Source organism: Gossypium raimondii, chromosome 2 (genome assembly GCF_025698545.1).
Source record: "Gossypium raimondii isolate GPD5lz chromosome 2, ASM2569854v1, whole genome shotgun sequence".
NCBI classification, from domain to species: Eukaryota; Viridiplantae; Streptophyta; class Magnoliopsida; order Malvales; family Malvaceae; genus Gossypium; species Gossypium raimondii.
Genome location: NC_068566.1, coordinates 14,498,732 through 14,523,355, shown reverse-complemented (window position 1 = coordinate 14,523,355; position 24,624 = coordinate 14,498,732). Strand labels below are relative to the sequence as shown.

At 33.8% G+C, this 24,624-nt stretch overlaps 1 protein-coding gene across 1 annotated transcript; it reads right to left on the bottom strand.

The window, feature by feature from the left end:
• Nucleotides 1-18,990: 18,990 nt before the first annotated feature.
• On the bottom strand, nucleotides 18,991-20,076 carry LOC105787169 (F-box protein CPR1). The gene has a single exon (XM_012613608.2). The coding sequence runs from the start codon at nucleotides 20,074-20,076 to the stop codon at nucleotides 18,991-18,993; it is 1,086 nt and encodes a 361-aa protein (XP_012469062.1).
• Between the last annotated feature and the right edge of the window lie 4,548 nt (nucleotides 20,077-24,624).

The following is a 24,624-nucleotide window of genomic DNA, read 5'->3' as shown; positions in this document are numbered from 1 at the left end:
GTCGAATCCATAAAATCCCCAAAAGAGTAACATCTTTTCCCATTAACTCGTCTGCCTCTTTTTTCACTAGAATATAGAAAAGCGTCAAAATCCCCTATTGCCAACCAAGGAGAATAATTACCTGAAATAATCACTTTCAAAACATCCCAAAGCCACCTTCGTTTGTTACTATTAGGACTACCATAAACAAAGACGACAAAAAATAGGCCGCCGAAAAGAGTTGTCAAAAATCCAAATCAAACCAAATACCTCGAGAAAAACCAATTGCTTCCAATCGATGGGAGCATTGAAATCTGATACTAGAGATAATCGAGTCCACTTTACCACCACTAACTCTCATCTCTAAAAGACTTACAATGTTAGGCTTGTATTCTCAGTTGTAGTCACGAAAGATCTGCGAAAACTTGCTACTAGCACAGCCTTGGAAATTCTAGGAAAACATAGATAAACTCATAAAATCAAAAGAAGAATACCAGCTAACCTTAACAACTCAAACCAACAATTTCCTTCACGACACTTCTCATCACAACTTGTCATCACATGCTTAGCCTCATTCTTGATTTGGGAGTTGATAAGTTTGGCCATGGAATTCATGGTGTCTGATAGAGGAAAACCCTCACAATACAAGAATTTTTAAACCGACCCCCATAATCCCCAATGATTTTACTGATTACTCTATTACTTCAGACAACACCACCTTTTCCTCCCGAACCTCTCCCTTTAGAGGCCATATGCCCTTTACCAAGTGCAACCGAATCACTAATTCCCGAGGGCTTAATTTTTTTAGGAACATCACTCTCCTTAAAAGATACAACTGAATGTCTCCTAGATTGAAGAACATCCTTATCAAGTTTCACCATCGACTCCACCGGACCTTTAAAGGTAGGATTAAAATGGGAACCAATGCTCGACGGAGCCATTATCTCCTTACCAACCAACAAAATGCTGGAAGCATTGATCTAAAAAGATTTGAATTTGAAACTAATTCCACATCATCCACGTGTGCCTCCATAAAATTGTTTAAAAGGGTTGGTGCCACCAACACCCCACCAGGAAATAGTCGAGCAAGTCCTGTTGATTCGAGGATAATAGTTTTTTTAGAAGCTCCAAACTCCAAATCAAGCCATTCCACTGAAAACCCATGCTGATTGTTGCTTATCCCCAAACTAGGCCCATTACCCTCGATAGCTTTGGTCTCACATAAAGCCTCAAATCCAACTGCAATATCCTGGCCTAGTTCACTTCAACTTTGGGAGCCCTGCACTGATGGTCCTAAACCTTGAGTTTTAATCACAGGGCCATTTTTGCAACCCTTTCTCTTTAAGAGCTCCCTTATTTGAAAATTCACTCCCGATAAGTCAACAGTCGCCGTGCTATTTTTGGTCCCCTCCTCTCTTAACGGAATCAAAGCGTTAAACTTGGAACCCATACCTTCCAAAACCTTTTTTTTTGTGTTCTTACTTTGGCGAGCTCTCATATTACATAGGGATTTCTTGTCGACAAGCATCTACGGCCCAAATGATTTCGTTGGCTCGACCACCTTCTCTTTCTCTAGTAAAGCCGCTGCTGTTGTATCATTTCCCACACCACAACCCATAATTGGTCTGAGAATAGTGCACAAGTCTTGTACATGGCCAAACCAGCCATAAGAAAAGCAGATTTTTGGCAACGACTCAAACTCGACCCTCTGCACCGTGCCAATAACTAGGTTCTAGGAGACAAATGGTCTTTCCAGGTTGATATGCACTACCATCCTGGCAAACTTTCCCCTCGAGCCACTGCCCGTCTAGAAATCGAGCTTTGCTACATCACCAAACAGTCTACCAATTTCCTCCAAAATTTGTCGTTGTAAAAAAATCCCGACATTCTGGGTAATTGAACCTAAACCATATCATTACTTGGGAAGGGATGTAGGGGATTAAAGTTTGGAGTCCACGACTAAATCGTGAGATACTATAAAGAACGATCCACGCCCCCTGAGTAAGCACTTTCTCGTAGTCTGAAATTTGACCAGAAAATAACCATTCTCAACATCCATGAGACAGAACTGCTGCGAGCATTTCAAAAGGCTATATATCCTATTGTGCAAAAGATTATAGGATAGATTCAAACCTAATAGTTTTACCACCATCGTGGTCTCCATATCTTACTAGAATTTGCTAGATCCTCTCAGAGAAGTTTATCGCAGGTACCCCATTAACAGTAGTCCTCATGATATCTACTTCTATAAACTAAAAATACTCTTCGCAACCAGTTTTAGATAAACCTCTTCCCAACACTTTATCCCTCCAAGACACCACTAGCGCAGGGGATAAATCGATAGCCATAGCGCTACTTTTTTCTGTGTCCAAACCCTTGAATAGAACTTTTTTGGTGTTACGATCACTATTCGGGGTATTGTCGCCGCCACTTTGAGCCATTCGAAAAATTACTAATTGGAAATTGTTGTTATTATTATTTCCTTTCCCTAACAAACCATAGCCGTCACTGATTCCACCATTGATGGCTTTCCCTAGGCATCAAACCCACCAAAATTACCCTTTATTTTAATCAATCCAACACCATAACCTACCACCATGCTCACTGATTCTCTCCATCACTAGAATACATCTCCCATCCAACACCATCTGCATTCTCCATCATCTTATCCTCATTGAAAAAAGAGACCACCAAACTCATACCTCCACTTTACCATTTGAGCCTCACTGAACCTACATCGCCACCACTCAAAGCTATAGCGAAATATCTAAAGAATCATCACCATCCTCCTCCTCCTTCGCCACTGAACCCTAAACCATTCACTTATTCCTTTCACCTCAATTAAACTCACAAGCCCCATTTCCAACATCATTTTACCTTCTTAAACTGAGACAACACTCATCATTATATGATTACAACCATCACTCAACCTCCTAAACAACAACATTATCTTAAACCCTACGACAACTAGAACAAAAATGTCAAATACCAGCAACCAAAACACAATCAAAAGCAATAAACTCAAATAGGGAAGCAAACCAAACAAAAAAGAAATAAAGGAATACTCATTGTTTCAAGGCCAAGCTAGAAATTGTGCTACAAATAATAGAATTGGAGAACCATATAGTGGATGGTGTAGATCCAAAGGGACTTTTTTCGAGGCTCTAGGTGTAAGACATGCAATTTTTAACTATTTTGTGGAAATATAAATCGTTAGATTGAAGCTGGAGAGAAAGAGAGGGGATTGGCAATGGCCATTTTATGTCGGCGATCGATGCAGGCTAAATTTTGCTAGGGAAGGGAAACAAGAAAAAAAAAGAAGAAGGCTAAATTTTGTTGGGGAAGAAGAGGAAGAAGAAGAAGAAGAAGAAGAAGAGGAAGAGAGGGAAATTTTTTTTCAACACGTGACATATTTAACATGCCATGTTAGACTCTCATTAACTCAGTAGTGATAGTAAACAGTGGAATGACATTTTTGTAATAACCTAAAAACGTTAGTGACATCATTGTAAGTTTTAACAAGTTGGTGGCAAAAATGAAAAATTAAACAAAGTTGAATGGCATCTACTATAGTTTACCCAATATTTTTTTAAAAATTAATTGTAATCCCATAACAAAAGCAGAAAAAGAGCTCGAGTCGCTCTTATCTCTTCAAAAATTCAAAAGTAATACCTTAAAATGCAAAGAAATTAAGGCCGTTGGACTCATAGATGAGATATTAGTTACAATATCTTAAATCATATAATTTTTTAAATAAGTTTATAATAGTAATAATAAATTTTTTTATGAATTGATTAGAATTAGGGGTGAGCAAAAGTCGATTCGACTCGAAAAAATCGAATAAAATTCGAATTTCGAGTTAAACGAATCGAGTTATTCGAATCAACTCGAATTTTTTTTTCAAATTTCGAGTTCGAATCGAGTTGAGTTTTCAAATTCGAATAATTTGAATAATTCGAATATCAAACTATAATATTTTATATTTTTACCCCAAAGTCCCAAACCTTTTTACTTTTCCCTCAAAACTTTTACTCCTTCCCACTTTCCCCCCCAAAACTTTTACTCCCCTCCCCTCCCAACCCCACAATCTACCCAAAATCCATTTCTCACCAAAATTTTACTCTCCCATTTACTTTTTCTCAAAATTTTACTCCCCAAAACCCTCAAAACCTTTTATTTTCCCCAAAATTTTACCCCTCCCACTTTTCCCTAAAACTTTTATTCCTTCCCATCCCACCTCTCATCTACCCCAAACCCTCCCCTCCAATTTTTTAATATTTTCCTCCAAAATTTTACTCCATCCTATTTACTTTCCTCAAACTTTTATTCCCCAAAACTTTTGTTTTCCCTAAACTTTTACTTCTCACCCTTTACTCTCAAATAAAAATCAAAATTATATAAAAAAATCACTAAACATAAATAGTAATAATTTTATTTATATCTAATATTTATATTATTAAATTAAATTTCACATTTTATATTATTTATATTATTGAATTGTTTAGTCATATTGAATATTTATATTAAAATTGAATTATTAATTATGCCATAAAATATTCTTGTTAAAATTTTATATTGGTATCAATTTCACATTTTATTTTTAAAATAACTTTTATTTAAAAAATCATATTTTTACATTTAATATATTTTTAATTCCAAAATACATAGTGACAAGAATCAAGATAATTGAAACAACTAAGCAAGCAAAGAAGCTAACCAAGATATATAAAAATTAATAAATAAATTATGAGATGATGAAAGTTAATAAAAATTTGATTAAGGTGGACAAATTTTATTACGATGGGTGACAGTAGTTACAAGGACCCAAAATTATTTTTTAAAATTTAACTCGAACAAATATATTCGATTTGATTCGATTCGAATTCCATCTCACTCGACTCGATTCGAGAAAACTTCAAATAAAGTTAAGATGATAAAATGAGATTCGAAAACTCGATTAACTCGAAAAATTTTTAGTCTATTCAATCGAATGCTCACCCCTAATTAGAATATTTTAAAATTTTATGAAAATTTAAGTTTTCAAAAAATTGCATAATTAAAATTTAAACTTTTTTAAAAAGCTTTGAATATTAATTATGAATTGTTAAAATTTTAATTTTTTTATAATTTTAGATTTTTAGAATTATTGTTAAATAAATATCTAAAAGTAAAAACTAAATATTTCATTTATAGTTTAAAGACCAAATTAGTAATTTGCAAGCTTTACTTTGCAAATTATTTTGATATAACAAATATTATGTTTTGAATAAAATTAGTTTAAACAAAACTTGAAAAATAATTCATTCCAAATGATATTTTAAAAGAAAAATTGTTGAACTCATACTTAGAAAATATTTTAAGGTCAATTTAGTTAAATAAACTTTCAAACATTTTTCAAATATTGTAAAACACCTCTAGGCCAAAAAGTATTGATCCAGTACTGATACTTTTTGTCAAGTATCAATAGTTTTTGTTAACTATTGATAGATTCAAAATTTTATTGATACATTTTTCAGTTTTGAATCAAAAATTGTATTTTGTTTTCCCAAGTATTTATCAAGTATCTATATGGTATCGATACCTTTTGCTGGGCATCGATAAATTTCTTCAAGTACCGATTGTGGTATACTTTTATCGATACAATTTCTAGCATCGATATGAAATTGACATTCTGACTTCCAAAGGATTTGGTATCGACAAAATTACCCTAGAATCAATATTGATGGCTCTAACGGTCACTAAATTAGACATTAAATGCTTACTGTATTAATACTCGTAGAAAAAATGTTGATACTTGTTGTTGCAAGTGACATTAATGCACTGGTATTTTCATACCTAACGGCTCTATTCAATATTCTAACAACCACAATAATTGAAAATCAATTATAGGGTATAAATACCAGTCTCCAAAGGGTCTACAAAAATAAAGAGATTGTCTAAGCAAAAAATTTCAATCAATCAACCTTTGTGCTTAAAGTTTTCATGTTTTTCTTTTATACACTTGTGAGCTATCACTGTTGTTTATTCAATTCAAGTGTTTTATTATTTTATTTGTGCTAAATTGATAAACAATCCAATCTTGTAAGGATTAATTCTTTTTTTTCTTATTTGTATTACTTTTTGAGAGGGTTTTATCTTAAGGTTTAGGTAGACACCTTAAGGGAGTTGTAAGGTTAAACATTTTCTTCAAAGGTTATTCAAATGAGCGAATTTGGGAAAATCCTTAGAAGTGGAAAGCTAAGGTAGTGGAGTAGGCAATTGGGGCAAACCATTATAAATCTTTGTGTTCATTTGTTCTATCTGTTCTTTCGAGCTTTCACAAATTTTTAAAAGTTAATTCACCCTTTTTGGGCGATTTCGATTTGATTATTCGAGCTAACAAGTGATATTAGAGCTAGTCTCTAAAGATGTTCTAACAACCAAAAGAAGATCCTCGAGCTACTATATTCTTCATATTGGGACATCATCATTGTTTGTCCCTCTACCCTTCAAAAAAAAAAAAATAGGAGAGATTTTCGTGCCAAAAAGTAAGGAGTGGAATGAAAATGATAGAAGGAGCATTCAACTTAACACCAAGGCCATGCACACTTTATTTTGGGCACTTGGTCCAGAAGAATATAGTAGGGTATCATAATGTTCCAATGCTAAGGAAACATGGGATAAGTTAGAAGTCACTAATGAGGGTACTAGTCAAGTTAAGGAGTCTAATGTGGGAATTCTCACACTCAATTATGAAACATTCAATATGAAGCCCGAGGAAGACATCAAGACTATGTCCGATCGGTTTACAATTATTATTAATGGGCTTAAGTCATATGGGAAAACTTATCCATTCCACAAGGGAAAACTTGTTTAGAGTATATGGGCCCCAAAATGACTTTGTGCTACTCAAGATAAGGAAGCTCTTTCAAAATGGATACCTAAAGGGACTAAGATTTTAGAAACTAATGCTTATGGACCCAAAAGAAATTGGGTACTAGAATTTAAAGTTTAATTTTTTGTTTGTAGGTGAAGGAGCATTGATTCAAGGTGAAAAATTCAAGCACAAATTCATGGTACCTTGATAGTGGATGCTCAAGGTATATGACCGATGACAAGGGACACTTTATCAACCTAAAGCCAAAAAGTGGAGGATAAGTTACATTTGTTGACAACTCCAGAGGACTCATTAAAGGAATTGGCTCAATTGGTAAAAACTCTTCAATTTTTATTGAACATGTTTTGTATGTCAATGTTCTTAAGCATAATCTCTTAAGTATTAGTGAATTGTGCGATAAAGGTCTCAATTTCATTTTTGAATCAAATGGTTATAAAATTATTGACATTTCATCTAATAAGATTATGCTTGTAGGTCATAGGATAGGAAACATATACATGGTGCATCTAAATGACTTACATAGTTCAAATTTTTATCTCATAGTCAAGAATGAAAACACTACTTGGTTATGGCATAAGAAATTAAGACATGCTAACATGAGCAGATTGCATAAATTATCTAAAAATGACTTAGTGAGGGGTTTACCAAAAATTGATTTTGATTTATATGAAGCATGTACTAAAGGCAAACATAAAAGAGTCTATTTTAAACCTATTATTGATGTATCTACTAATAGAGTCTTACAACTTATTCACATAGATCTTTTTAGACCAATTAGAACAGCTAAATTGGGTGGAAAATAATATGCATTTGTGCTTGTTGATAACTATTCTAAATTTACTTGAGTTCTTTTCTTAAGTACTAAAAAAGAAGCTTTAGAGAAATTCATCACATTTTCCAAAATTAATCAAAATAGAAAAGGTTACTTTATCACTAATGTTAGAAGTAACCATGGAACCGAATTTCAAAATCTTGGTTTTGAAAATTTATGCAACTCAAATGGTATTAGGCATAATTTGTCTGCACCTAGAACCCCTTAACAAAATGGAGTTGTTGAGAGGAAAAATCAAACTTTAGAAGAAATGGCTAGAAACATGATTTGTAAAAATAATTTGCCAAAGTATTTGTGGACAGAAGCCACAAACATTGCAAGCTATATTGTAAATCAAGTAATGATTAGGCCTATTTTAAAGAAAAATCCATATGAACTTTTCAAAAATAAAAAGCCTAACATTATCTATTTTCATCCTTTTGGATGTAAGTGTTTTGTTTTAAATAATGGAAAAGATAATCTTAGCAAATTTGATGAAAAAAATGATGAATGAATTTTTCTTGGTTATTCTTTAAATTCTAAAGCCTATCGAGTCTTTAACAAAATAAATTTAATAGTAGAAAAGTCTATACATGTTTTTTTATGACTCTAAACCTCCTCATAGAGAGGAATCTTGTGTTATGATGACGATGTGGAAATTTTTAATAATAATGGGAAAGTAGATCAACCATCAAGTGAGAAGACACAAGAACAAACTCAAGATGATCTAAAGGAGCTTACTCTATAGGAAAGGGAATTCAATCATCCAAGGGAATACAACTATGTGAAGGATGGTAAGATTTTGAGAGATTTATCCAAAGGGGTAACTGCTAGGTCTTCTATTAGAAATACTTATAATTATGTTCCATTTATCTCTTTCATTGAGCCTAAAAACATAAAAGAAGTACTAAATGATGAATATTGAATATTGTCTATGCAAGAAAAGTAAAATCAATTTAAGAGAAGTAAAGTATGAACCTTAGTTGAAACACCTTGTGATAAATCTACTATAGGTGCTAAATGGGTTTTTAGGAACAAGTTAGATGATAGTGGTAACATAGTGAGGAACAAGGCTAAGCTTGTTGCTCAAGGTTACACTTAAGAGGAAGGAATAAATTAAATAAGACTTATGCTTTCGTAGCTAGAATGAAAGCCATAAGAATGCTTTTAGCTTTTGCATGCTTTAATAATTTCAAATTATATAAAACGTATATCAAAAGTTCTTTTCTAAATGGTTTTTAAATGAAAAAGTGTATGTTGAACAACCACCTGATTTTGAAGATTCAAAATTTCCAAATCATGTTTTCAAACTTTCAAAAGCCTTATATAGTTTAAAACAAGCTCCTAGTATCACGGGCCGCAGTTCAAAGCCCGTGACCATTGCACCAAATGCATTCAATGAAGGTCTATTACTCAGATGGGGATCATTTGGCCCACGAGAATTAGCCCAATTCAAAGAGCTATTGGAGAAGCCTGTCAGATTGAAGCCTGATTGGCCCGATAATGAAGACATGGCAACTTAGGCTAATATAGTAACTAATATTAGAAGATAGAGGGAATCATATCTTGTAAAGATTAGATTAGATTTGATATGACATATCTTGTAAATCCTTAAAATAAAGGGATATGGCTAATCTAGTCCATCGATGTAAATGTATCTTGACCGTCGGTTTTGGGAGAGCTCAAATATAAATAGAGAGTCTCCCCCTCAGTTGTACTCACTCCTGTTATTGTTTCATTATTCTTTATGAATAAGATAATTGAGAGCATTTACTCAAACACTTTGCGTGCTCTCTTTCTGTTGTTCTTTGTTGTTCTTCTTTTGGCATAAATCGCTTCCGCTCTTCAATTTGGTGCCTTGGAGGAGTTCTTTAAGAATCCTCACTTGAGTAAAGGCTGACTTAGGTGAGTTTGGATGAACGGATCGCCTAAGGCCACACGAATTGCAAGACGAAAGGTCTAGCCCCGTGACACTAGAGCTTGGTATGAAATATTATCAAAATTTCTTGTTGAAAAAGGTTTTCGTAACACAACATTTTTTATTAAAAGAAAAAAGTTTTATTAGTAGTACAAGTCTATGTTGATGACATTATCTTTGGTGCTACTAATGATTTTCTTTGTGAAGAGTTTTCAAAACTAATGCAAGGTGAGTTGAGATGAGCATGATGGGAGAACTAAATTTCTTTTTTTTTTTTACTCTAAATCAAGTAAATAAAGGATGACATCTTCATCAACCAAGCTAAGTATACAAGGGAAATGCTCAAGAAGTTTGGGATGGACACCTCAAACCACAAGATACACCCATGAGCTATTCTACAAAGCTTGACAAAGATGAGAAAGGTAAATGTGTTGACTTAAAGATATATAGGTCTATGATTGGCTTCTTACTTTATCTTACCGCAAGTAGATAAGATATTATGTTTAGTGGTTGCTTGTGTGCTGGATATCAATCATGTCCTAAGGAATTACATTTACAAGCCCTTAAGAGAATCTTCAAATATCTTAGAGACACTCATAACTTAGGTCTTTGGTATCCTAGAAACTCATCCTTTAGCTTGCATGTATTCTCGGTTACGAATTTTGGAGGTTGCAAATTAAATAGGAAAAACACCTCCGACACTTGTCAATTCTTAGGCAACATGCTTCTATCATGGTTTTCAAAGAAACAAAATAGTGTTGTAATACTCGGTTACCCTAATTGATCTAGAAATGGGGAAAAGTTAGGATTAAATTGAAAGGACTAGTAATTTATCAAACTTCGTTGGAAAAATTGAGAATTCTAGTGGCTGGAGTATGAATAGTTGGATCCTAATTCCAGTTTAGTTAAATTGGAATCGGTTGATTCCAAAGTGGGAGGCAAAATAATTAATAATGGATGGTGAAAATGGCCGGTGAGGACCGTGCCCAAAGAGCATATATATAGGCATTAGTAGAGACAGAATTTTCTCAATTCTGTATATAAATCTTTTCCTCTCCATAGCATCATCTTCTTCAATTGTTCTAAATAAGAAGGGGATGCAGATGGAGAAAGTTATGCATGTCACAGTATAGGTGTGAATTTAATCCGGTGATAGAGAAATTGAGGAATTAGTAAGCTTCCTTATTTATCTATACTTGTAAATTGAAGAGAAGTAGAATAAGAAACCTCAAAGCTTCTGGGTAATTATGGATTATGGATTCTGGATCTTAAGGGTTGAACACCTTTAGTTTATCCAATACATGGTTGTCGTGCTTAGTTTCCAGGACGAAGGAAACTTTGGCGTTTGGACTAGCTAAGCTGTCAAGGATAAGAAAACAAGGTGAGCACCTGCACTTTGCCTTCTGGATTGTTAAATGTTGTTGTGTGAAACTTTCCATGTTAATTGTTGGTCATAATTGTTAATAATTGTTGAATGGTTATCTAGCGCAATGCATTGCATAATAATGTTCTGTATGGTATGCATGATATGGAAGGGATACTACTAATGGGTTAAACGAAGTTAGGAATGGGAAAAGGGGTGATCTTGTTAGAGACCGCCATACGGTATTGCTGAATGCTCCCGTGATGAGCGAAGCTCCGGGCATTGTAGTGGGGACACTACGATGTTCAAGCATCAAGGTATAGGATGGTAAAATAGAGGAATGGATGGAGGAATAGGGAAAAAAACTGAAATTCCATTATGATTTCGCCATCTGGGATTACTGGGAGCAAACCACGATGTGTGAAGCTCCGGGCCTTGCGGAGGGGGACTTCGGTGTTCAAGCATCAAGGTAGAAATAAGATAAGATGTAATTGACGATACTTAGGTTCCATAGAGTACCATTGTGATGGCAGTTAGCATGCTCTATGGGGCAACACCGCGATGGCAGTAAAGTCCTTCGAGGAAACACCTCTTAGAATTTTAAGGTGTATAACCATAGCTCAGTTACGGCATCCAGTATAGTTTACCTAGGCAATAAACATGGGGTAGTTCATCGGGACAGTAAACACGAGGTAGTCCATCGAGATAGTAGAAATAGGGTAGCCCGCCAAGACAGTAAACACAAGGTAGTCCACCGCGACTGCCAAAAGGAGGTAAACGCTAGGATGTAAAGACATAGGGGTCATAATTGGAAGGTTCGTGATTTACAAAGGATGTTCAGGATGAGAATAAAGTTCGTGGTGTCACTAGAGCGATAAGTCGCATTAAGAAGTGAGTTGATGTGTTAAGAGATATAGACCACTAGAACACTGAGAAATGCCAAGGTTATGTATCAACCTTGGATAGGGTTAAATAAAAAATAGGCTCCTTGGGTAAGGGGGTACTTGTAGCATATGCATATACTAGTCCGCCAGGGAACTTGTAGATTCTTTTTTTATTTATTAAAAGACCCAATGGGTCAACCTCAATTTATTGAATCTTTCAACACTAAGTCATGGATATCTAAGGGATAATCCACTTTGAACATCGAATTAAAATTGTTAAAAGTGGCCTTTTTACAAAGAAAATCAACAATCCTGTTACAACTTCTATTGGCCCAAACAAAATTTGAAAAATTAAAGTTTGCCATCTGCTTGCAGACCTCATTGGCACGGTGGCCCAAGATAGTTATGTATTTTCCCTTTTTATTGATGCAGTTGACCAACCTGACACTATTCGTTTCAAACTGGATGTCATTGAACTTAAAAGCTTTAGAAAAAATAATATTTTCTCCAAACACTTTTAATTCGGCCCAATCAGCATGCAGATTCATTTCAACGATGCCACCCCCTCCTCCTCCCCCTAGCAGAAAGCCATCCGAATCCTGAGCTATCATCCCATAACCCATCTTCTTTGATGAAATGGTGGCATCAAAGTTTACTTTCACAATGCCATGAGAGGGTTTCATCTAATGCTTTTCGACCGACGTTACAAAGTAAACAGGCACGACTAAGTCTACACTTGTATGCAAACATGTACATATATTAAGATGAGGGAAAAAAGTTAATAGAAGGGTTTAATAGACCGAATCAGGTCTTCGTGAGAGAAAGTGTATATCCAAGGTCAGATGGCCAACAAAGTCCGCCAAAGGATAGTAGAAAGCAAAGGTCATTTTTAGCCAAGGAGAATGGTAGGGATTTTGTTGAGTTCCAAGTAGGAACTGCATATTTGAGAAGCCTTCTTTGGCAATATTTTGATAGAGCAAGGGTCTCAGAATTGTTAGCGAGCCCTAGTACTCTAAGGTAGTGAGGACATTGAACTCTAAGAAAGACTGTAGATGTAGAAAATCACTTGGGCAGTCACCAAGTGTCTCCGCCAAAAATATTGAATACGGGTTACCAGGGAGTTAAATTCCAAATTGAACGCCTCACATGTTTCTTAAATTTTATATGCAGATCTCACTAAGTTCGCCCGAACTTATAAGTTTTCTACTCAAATGCAAGTTAGTTAAAGATTCAAAACTTTAGAGGGACCAAGTTAGACTTTGCTAGGAGCGAGGCGAAACGTAAAACTATGCATGTGTACAAAGGGGCACCCGTAGAGGCTTCGCCTTAGGGATAAGTGTTATTTTATGTTATAGAGTCTGTCTAAAAAAATTGTAAACAACTGATGGGTCGAATTCATAAATTTTTTAATTCAAGTAATATACAAGTTGAATATGTTTGTAATTAAACCAGAATAGAACTTGTTTAAGTCAATCGGGTTAGTTTAGCATCTAATACCCAGACCGGGTCGGGTAGAAGGTGTTACAAATTGAGTAGGGTGTTACAATTGTTACATTGTCCACCACTGAAATGAAATATATTTCCGCCGGTAGTTATTGTGCTCAAGTTTTATGGATGAAACAACAACTTATGCACTAAGGAATTGATGTAGATACCATTCCTATCAAGTGTGACAATACTAGTGTTATTTGTCTCACTAAAAATCTCATCCAACACTCTAGAACTAAGCACATTGAAATTATACATAATTTCATTAGAGATCATGTCCAAAGAGGAAATGTAGTTCTAGAATTTGTTGTCACTTTGCACCAATTAGCTGACATTTTTACTAAACCTTTAGACAAAAAAAAATTGGACACTTAGGAGAGAATTAGGTATTACTACCTTACCTTAATTTTGTGTTCAAATAAATTTATGCACTTGAATGTTTTTAAAATATTTTTAAAATGTTTTATGACCTAAAATTGATTGCAAAAGTATGTATGCGAAATTTATATGGTTCCTATATGCAATTAGTTAGGGGGAGTTATTTGTTGCATGATTAATCTATTTTGGCCAACATTGTCTAGTATGTTATATTTCCAATGCCTATTGAATGTGTTTGAATAAACTTTTCTTAGTTGATATAATCAATTTTTGATGCACTTGTGATGTTCTATGAGTCATATGCATCATAGATAAATTTTGCATTCTTAAGCATATAAAATCATTAGAATTAGCTAATAAGTCATTTTAGGATAGTTTGGAATGTTTTAGGACTTAAAAGTTGAGTTGGGCACTTTTTCTACAGTTTGTAAAACAGATTTGGCATTTGGTATTGATATCAATACAAAAATATCGAAACCTATCGGTTTTTAAAGATTCCTGTACTGTGGTTTTAAAACAGTTTTGTGCAAAAATTCCTTTTTATCGTTTTAAAACCTATAAAACCCTAACTCTCAAAAACTCTCAAATCCATCATTTTTCTTTAAACAACCCACATTTACCTCTCAACAAAGAGTCAACACTCCCGACTTGGATTTCTTAACCATTTTCACGACATTTTAAGGTAAAATTTTCATTTTTATTTCAAATTTTACTCAAAAATTTTGTTAAATCTTTGGCTAAAAATTGTGTTATTGGGTTAATTTGAGATCTATTCATGGTTGTTTCAACGCAGAAGGTTGCCTAAAACCAAAAATTTTCTTTGAAAAGTTTTTGAAAATTCTTTCCCACCAAATGTTTGACAAAATTTCCCAACCATATTTTTAAGTCATTTAGTGAGTCTATTGCATCCATTTAGCTCATATGCCTTTAAAAAAGTCCTCGACCTGATACCTCGTCATCCAACCAGTCTAGTGGTCCAACAAATTCGTTAAATGATTATTTTAGAAACTCTGACGAACGTTATTGTTGTAACAGTTATTTTTCTACTCGCAAAGTAAATGTTTCTCGGCCATTCGATTTTGATTATTTAACCGGGTTTAATTTTCACTATCTTCCTACATTGGCTAAATGGTATTAGGTTGATTTCTTCAAAATTCACTCTCAAACCCATGCCAATCTTGTTCGAGGATTCTATTCGAATGCCTTGCTTGAACATGATGAAACGAGTGAGATCGTTGTTGCTATCAACTCTTTTTTAATGAATAGTCCTATACATCTCACTGTAGAAAATTTAAGAGATTTTTTAAAACTTTCGCTCGGTGGCATATCGAATAAGAAAGGCCTGTATAATTCGGCCTTGACCATTTTGAGCTCGAACGCATCTAAGCTCAATATCCATGATCACTTTCTACATTTAATACTTACATGGATATTATGTCCTATTTCTAAACATGCTATTATTCGATCCATCGATTAATGGTGGATTGATTGGTTTTAAAACAATAGGTGTCCCGACCTCACACTTATCATGTTTAATGAAATTACCAAGGTCATTAGTAAGGAGCTTACCAACACTCTTACTTTTCCATTTGGAACGTACCTATCTTGCATTTTTAAACGTTTGAAAATCCCAACCCAAGGTGACCCTTATTTGGCCTTGCCTACTCTTCTTAGCATTGGTGCCCTTCAACATGCTGAATATAAGAAGAATCCACGCACTAGGGAATGAGTTAAGGATGTCCAACCAGTAGCTCATAAAGATGAAGATGTTGAGAGAGGTCATGATAAGGTTCCTCATTCTCCTCCCGAGCATGTTCCTCCTCCACGTGCTTCCTCGGTTGGTTCTTCACAAGTTGCTCCTATTTCCCTCGAGATCGCTGCCCTTCTTGGAGCCATTAATTCTTTGGGTGATGAATTTTGAGGCTCTCAAGTTGAGGCTAATAATGTGTTTCATAGTTTAGGCTCTAGGTTTTCCACATTAGATGAGAAATGGGGTCTACGATGTCTTCATTAGAGTGCTCATGGGATCTAGGATGTCTTCATTGGAGGATCAAATGGCTCAACTTATGGCTAATTGTCCTCCACCAGCGCCTCCTCATCATGAGGATTAGACTAGAATTTGTATTCTCATACATCTTTCATTTTCATCATTAGTTTATTTTGACTTTGTCGCCTATGACTATGAATGACTGCACTTAATGTTTATCTAGTATGTTTAAAACTTTGAAGTGTTTTTTTTTTCACATGTTAGTTCCAATTTTTCTCAATTGCTTTCTTCTATTGAACTAACAATATCTCTCTCTTAAGCTTTACTTGTTGCCTTTTGATATAACAAAAAAGGGAGAAGAGAAAGGTAGATTTAAATTTTGGTTAATGATTCATTATTTGTACTTGTGCAAAATTACAAATTTAGTGACCAAGTTTTCAAAATGTCTTTAACTAAAAATGAATGCCAAATTTTGATAATGAAGGATAAATTTTTCTAAGCCTTAAATTGAAAATGATTTTTAGAAAAGGGGGGCAAACTTATTCAAAACTGAATTTACCAAAGTGTTTTGTTATATCAAAAAAGGGGAGATTGTTGAACCAAGCCTTACTTGGCAAGTTATTTTGATATAACAACTATTATGTTTTGAATAAAAATCATTTTAAACAAAACTTGTTAAAAATTTCATTTCAAATTATATCTAAAAAGAAAAATTGTTGAACTCATACTTAGAAAATATTTTAAGGCCAAGTTAGTTAAACAAACTTTCAGACATTTTTCAAACATGTTAAAACTACTCTAGGCAAAAAAGTATCGATCCAATATCGATACTTTTTGTCAAGATCGATACTTTTTGTCAAGTACTGATAGATTTTGTTGAGTATTGATAGGTTCAAAATTTTATCGATATATTTTTCAGTATCAATACGAAAATGACATTTTTTTCCCAAGTATTTATCAAGTATCGATACCTTTTGATATGTATCGATAAATTTCTTCAAGTATCAATAGTAGTATACTTTTATCGATGTATTTTTCAGTATCGATACAAAATTGGCATTCTGACTTCCAAAAAATTTATCTAGTATCGATTCAGTATCAATACCTTATATTTGGTATCAATAAAATTACCCTGGTATCGATGTTGATGGCTCCAACTGTCATTAAATGCCTTATAGTATCGATACTCATAGAAAAAGTATTGATACTTATTGTTGCAGTTGACATTAATGCACTGGTATTTTCATCCCCAATAGCTCTATTCAATATTTCAACAACCACAACGCTTGGAAATCAATTAAAGGGTATAAATACCAGCCTCCAAAGGGTCTACAACAACAGAGAAATTATCCAAGCAAAAAAATTCAATCAATCAACCTTTGTGTTAAAAGTTTTGTACACACTTGTGAGCGATCATTGTTGTTTATTCTACTCAAGTGTTTTATAATTTCATTTGTGCTAAATTGGCAAACAATCTAATCTTGTAAGGATTAATTCTTTGTTTTCTTATTTGTATTACTCTTTGAGAGGGTTTTTATCTTAATGTTTAGGTAGAAACTTTAAGGGAGTTGTAAGGTTAAACCTTATCCTGGAAGGTTAGTCAAATTAGTGAATTTGGGAAAATCCTTAGTAGTGGAAAGTTAAGGTAGTGGGGTAGGCACTTGGGGCCGAACCACTCTAAATCTTTGTGTTCATTTGTTCTATCTTTTCTTTCTAGCTTCCATATTTTTTTAAAAGCCAATTGACTCCCCCTCTTGGCGATTTCAGTTTGATTATTCGAGCTAACATAACCTTTTGAGTTAGTCTGCCACATAATCATTATGCTAAAGGGGTAACAAAAGCTAACAAACGAGTGACCAAAATATAACAATTCTATAAAGTTAGAGACGATTGCATAACTTTTGAAAGTTGGGTGATCGAAACACAATTTTGAACAATGTTTAGGGACTGTTAATTTAGTTTAGTTTTATTAGATTGTGGCAACCAACTAGAGATCTTTATGGTTGGGCTAAAGTGGATTCAAGTCGAATTTAAATATGATATTAATAACTTATGCTTTCAAAGTAAGTACAAAGATGAATAGACAAATACATTTAAGACAAGGCATGGAAATGAGGATACCTCAATTTTTAAAAGATGTAATGCTGCAAAATTTCCAGAACAATGGCTAGTACTATTCGAAAGCGTGCATAGTGATTTAATGAAACCATAATTGCAGTAGTTGTTCAAACATACCACTCTGTAACATCTAAAGTCAATTATCAAAAACACTTCCTTAAGTCTAAAATAATATTTTCAAAATTCAACTATTATTTTAAACCATCATTATTAGGTTGAAAATGATGTTTTATTCTTTTTATAACTCTATTAAATTTCATAGGTTCTTAAATTATATATCTTTTACAATCTTAAATTATGTTCTTTTTAATTAATAAATTAACTATCACGGTAATAATCTATCTTACAACTAAAACATGCAAAAGAAGGTTAAATTCTATTACTGGTTAAATTCTATTACTAGGCTTTATATTTTATGTAAATTGTAGATTTAATACTTGTACTTTAATTTGATTAATTTATCTCTGTATCTTTCGGTTTTGAAATTTTAGTCTTGAATAAATGATAAAATTAAATTTGTTTGGATAAATTCTTTTATTAGACTCATATTATGCATAAAATTATATACTTAGACTATTTTCTCCAACTGAATCATTCTTAGTCTCTATATTTTTCGACTTTCAAAATTTCAATCTTAATGCAAATTATAGTTGTTAAATTTATTAACTATTTTTAATAAAAACATGAAAATAACAAACAACATGACATTACACATGCATTAATATGTTTGCCGCATCAATTTACAAACAATAGAACTTAATAAATTTAATAAGTACCATTTGATCATGACTAAAATTTTAAAATTCTAAAAATAGAGGATTAAAAATAACTAAATTAAAGTATAATGGCTTACCTATAATACATGCAGAGTTTAACCTCGAAAAGAATTACACCAATTTTTTTAAAATTATTCTTTGGTTATATTAGATTAAAATGATTATATAACATTATCAACGAGACTACCCAACCGAAAAAGTGGCTGATGGAAGAGTGACCGATGCATCTTGTTTTTCTCGTCAGCATGCACCAATTTTAATAGTTTATACGATTTCTTCAACCTTTTCTTTAGCTTTTATTGCTAACAACAATTACTCAAAAAAAAAAAAAAAGTCAAGAAAGTGGAAAATATTGATGCCATTGGGCGATTCTTAAAGTATAAGACAAGATTTGGCATCCATTTCGTTACATCAATGATTACCTGGCAGAACAGAAGCAAGGCTTTCCACAAAAATAATTGCATTGAAGTGTTTGGGTGCTCCTGGAATATCAACTACCTCCCTTGTTCGTTTGTCCAGATTGAACCACGCAGGCTGACGTGGGCGCCCCCCGTCGTCTAGCAATACTCGATCACCCCTCCTAGAATATGATATAGCTCTGGTATAATACATACACCACTGCCAACATTCATCACGGGATACATAAAAATCTTCTGTCCACGACTCCCTAACTCCATATTCCTTCATCACCCACAAAACGATATTGTCTTGGTGATAAATATCTCGGAAAACACACAAGCTTCCTCCCAATATCCCAACACTCCTATAACCAAAGTTTTTGTAACTAATGTCGGATTCAGGCCCAGGGAGTTGATGAAACTCCTCGATCCCAATATCAAGACCGAAGATCACTCTTGCATCATCATCTTTGTCGTTTTCAACGCCTACCCAATGCACGGAACCGTTTGCATAAGCACCGTCTTGTGACACATGGAAAGTAATTTCATAAGGGCAGTCCTTGATCCTCTTCCATGATTTAGCTTTCAGGCTGTAGATCATAACTAACTTCCCAGATGATAGCATCCGCACCACCTTATAGTCATTGTTGATGACATCGTAACCAAATCCAAGAATAATTACATCATACATATCCCCAATTGTTAATTTCGGGGGATAATGGCATTCTTTCGTTGATGGACTCCACAAAGCAATGCCTGCTTCATCATGGGATATCGCAAGTAAACCATTGCAAGAACTAAAAATTCTGGAAGAAACTCCGAAACTTGTAGTTGAAAGCGGCCGAGGTAGCTCCTCCAAGTTGTCTAGTGAGTCAAAGTCGACTGAATAGGCTTTATATTCATCATCTTCTGCATAACTGTCAAGAAGGAGCTTGATATTGGCGTTGCTTGTGAAGGAGCGACGGAGCTGGAGATTGGAAAGATAAGAACCATCTATGAGGGAACTCCACGGCTTTGACACACATTTGAAGCGTACGAGGTTCTTCACCGGAAGCCGACTAAGTATGCCGGTGATCACGTCAGTTGGGGCAACAGACATTGCTGGATCTCTCTAGCCACACAAAATACTAGTATAGGATGAAATAAGTGAATACAGTTCACATATTATATAATTTACCAAAATAATTTATATATTAAGATGACCAATGCCTAAACCATTGCTGTGGAGTTGAATTCTAGGATGCTTGTCATGTCCTTCTTAGCCATGACAGGTATTGCAGTTTTTGGTATAGGTTTTGCTCGTTGTTGGAAAGTGCAATGGTGATTCTAATAAATTTTATATAAGTGGCATTTGCATAGAAATTGTGCGGGGGACGGGGCTATTGTTGCTCGTTGTTGGAAAGTGCCATGGTGATTCTAATAAATTTTATATAAGTGGGCATTTGCATAGCAATTGTGCGGGGGACGAGGCTATTCGTGCCCTCTCACAATTTTCCTTTCTCAAAACATTTTCTTACAAGCAACGACAAGAAGGCCGCTCAGCATATGATTTTCTTGGAAAGTTGGATTTGTATCAGACATATGTTTCATTGTCTATAATTAATTTTACTTCATTGTCTTCTTTTAATTTATTTTTAGTCAATTTTTATGCAAAATTATGTTAAACATATTAAATTTGAGATGAATTAATTAAATTATTTAATTTAAAATAAAACAATAATGTTTTTAAAAGTTTAGTGATAAATAAATAATCAAAACAAAACAAAACAAATATGAAAATAATTAATTAATTAATCTTTGCTCACTAATTTAGTTGTTCCGAAACGATTGAGGGAAGTAGTGATACCTTTGACCATTGGAGCCAAAATTGAGCTAGTGAATTAGTTGTTTTGATACTTAAAAGCAATGTACTAAAACTTTAAATCAAGGGGCCAAAAATTCAAGTTAACATCCTAAAATTTTCGACTAGACACTTAGTATTATCCTAGTAGCAAATACAGTGAACCGGTGAGAAAATCTAGACAATGAGTCGGATAAAGGAATATTAAAGAAGCAAATTTGATATTTGAGAAGGGACATTATAGAAGGGATTTTAGAATTGATAAAAGATTAGCTCATATTTTGAAAAGTTCGAGGACTAAAATATAAATTAGACTAAAAAGGGAACTAAGAACTTTTATTGACTATTTGACATGAGAATAAATTGAAATATTAATTGGTATGGTGAAAGTCAGTTTTGGGGTGAAATTGGAAAGATTAGAAGTTGAGAGATTAAATTGTAAATTTTCTAATTTTATCAAAAGGGGTAAAATTGTAATTTTAATTGTAATGCCCCAAACTTTTAATTTTGGGTATTATGAATGTGTGACATAAAATATCTGTCTGCTTTAGTGGTTATGTGTTTTAGGTGTGTTTGGGAGGTCTCAAGTTCAAGCCAAGACTTGGGCAAATTTTGATATTTTTATGAATAAGCCCATCTTTGGTCAGTCGGCTTTTATGTAAAAGTTGGCAAATAATTAATAGAATGAGCTTGCTGGTTTGGTGGATAAGTAGAGTGTTGGTGTGAAGGATGTCTTGTGTTTTAATCTTAGCGTGGGAATTATTTTTGCTCGTGCGTCCAAGAGAGTTTGAGATGGACAAAAAATCTGAGTAGTGGATTTAGTGGGGAGTTTGATGGAGAGAAATAAGGGATTAGGGTGGTTATCAAATATTATGTTCATCTTTTTTTTCTTTCCTTTTTTTTACTTTCCTCAAAATCCCTCCACCCTCTTGTCGTTTTTCTTTTCATTGTTGTCGAATTTCTGCTCTCTTTCACCCTTCATCTTCTTGATTTTTCTTTTACCACACTGCCTCGTGTCGCTCCATATTTGTCTGTGATAGTTCGGGAAGTTTTACATAAGTGATTTGTCTCCATTTATTAACTTTCTTCTGAAGTGTTTTGTTTATGCCAATTAAGGGAGGATTCAAGGGCTCGTAATCACCAATCGGAGTCTTAGTTTGTGTGGGAATTACTGTTCATCGGTTGAAGGTAAGGTTTAGTTGCTTATGGGTTAAAACCTCGATACGAGTTTGCTTTGGGATCACATTATGTGAGATTAAATTAGTATTATTTGTTCAGTTATAGGCTTTGGAGTGCTCGGGGACTATTTTAGCATCAAACAAAACCAGTTGTGTACCCTAAACGCAAAAAAAAAAGGGATTCGACAAGAAGCCGAAATTGCTTGTTGTTTGGACAACAGTAGTAGGCTAACTTTGAAAAATCGCCATAAATTATGGAAGTCAAATTAGAGCATAAATAAAATATGAAATTAAATCTTATTGAGTCTAGTTTCTCATAGATGAAATGGTGTAAGTAATGGAATTGTAAATCGTGAGGTATAATAAACTTTGTGAGACAAGATCAGAAAGAATTCGGGTTCCCCTGTTCTAACTTTGGAAAATCATCAAAAATTGGAGAAAAATAATTGGGGGTTAAAATTTACATGTTTAAATTATTATCAAGTCTATTTTTAATATAAACAAATGGAAACATCATCCAAATTTTGTACTAAGAGATAATTAATTTTTAGCAAAGAAGGGATGAAGCTGTTAGATAGACTGTACTTATTGGTTGAAACAAAAATTCTAAAAATTTTATGGTAGAAAGGTATTTGAGTCTAGTTTCAAAGAAATCAAGCGGATCTTAATTCATAATTTTGTAGCTTAAGATATAAATAATTTAGTAATAGTGACTCAAGTAGATTGCTTTGAAGGAACATATAAGTAAATAGTGAAAATATATATGAATAATTAACTAGCACGGGTTACATTAAAAATGGATCATGTGGCCAAGGCCAATTTTGGCCGAGTGGGCCACATGGGGGTGTAAGCCCATTTTTTGAAAAGTTTTATCAGGTTGCACGGGTCGCCCAAGTCGACTGTGGACCTACTGTAGGGTCGGTAAGCTTTACTTAGACCCCTATATGTGTGATCTATCTGTCTGATTTCTATATCGAGCATGACTTATGATATCTGAATGTATATACTATTAATTGCATAATGACATGACATATTTTGTATGTTGCATTGCATCAGGGTGGGTTGATGATATTTGGAAGAAGTATCTGAAAGGCTATTAAGCCTGTTATCTGGCAGCTTAGCTACAACCTTCTGATTATGTGCCGCATTTCAGTACAGCATGGTGTGTAGGGATGGGTGGGTTGATTTAATACCCCCCATGGTGTGTAGGATTGGACGGAGATGGTGTGTAGAGGTTGATAGGTAGTATTCTGATTTACTGTGTCTGCATTCTGTATTTGATATGGGCCAAGGCCCTAATGTATTTCTGAGACTATATCTGAACAGGCTAAGGCCCAAACTGATTCTGTGATGGGCTTAGGCCCCAAACTGTATTTATCTGAATGCTGTTGAATATCTGTATGCATGTTTTCTATGAGGGATTACACACTGAGTTTGCGAAAACTCACCCTTTTTCTATTTAATCTGTACAGGTAATCCCCAGACTTGACAGGTGTAAACTGAAAAATATATAGGATTTTTCCTATATAATTCATTACCTTTTTACTTAAATTTGTTGTTAAAACCAAGAAATTGTTTAATAATTTAATGAAATATGCGAAAATATGAAATTAGGACATAGAAATTATTAAAATGTGATTTTATACTTTATTATATAGTTTTCATGCATAATATGACTAATTTTATATTAATTTAAGCATATTATATTTTTAAGTTATAAAGTGGGTCATGCATGATTAAATTAAACAATAAAATATAAAGTTATATTTAATAATTCATTTTTAATATTTCTTTAATAAATTGGATTTTAATTAATTAAGCAAATTGATTAATTAAAGTGGTTAAATTATATTATTTGGTCCTCTAAACTATCTACTATTTTTGGACAGGTCTGAGAGTTTTCTTCTAATTGCAAAATCATCCAAATTGGGGACCAAGTCAACCCAATTTTTGGCTGCACATGGATGTCATAAACCATTTTCACAAAGTCCTTGAAGAGTTAAAAAAATTGGAGATTTTCCCGAAGATTTGCTGATGACTGAGTCTTAGTCCTGAGTTGTTGTGGCACTCAAATTGACCAAAAATCAAGGAAAAATCAGCCACCTTTCCTCAATTCATGGCCGGCCACTCTTGGAGGAAGTTTCAAAGGATGGACACTCCTATTTTTAGCAAACTAGCTCCCTTGCCTTACCTATAAATAAGAGCTCATTTCTCACTTTTTCAATCATCCCTCATCCCATCATCTCTCACTCATTCATCATTCTCTCAACTCTTTTAACTATATTTCCCCTTCATCATCTTTGCATAAGGATTTTAGCAATTAAGCCTCTTAAAGAACCCTTGGTCGGCCACCTTGGAGAGCCATCAGCAAAGGAGCAATGCAAAGAAGCGAAGGACACTCGTCAATCAAAGTCTTGGTTGACAACCACTCTGAATTGGGTTTAATCTTTCTTTTATTTAAATTTAATATAAAGATGTTTGCTATGTGTTCATTGTTCTTCTTTACAACAATGATAAATTAATTTTATTTAAGCTAGGATGATTATTTTGATTAAATAATATTTATTTGATTCATGCTTATAATGTTTGTGCCTCAATCGATCATGTTTTCAATTAAAATCAAGTCTGT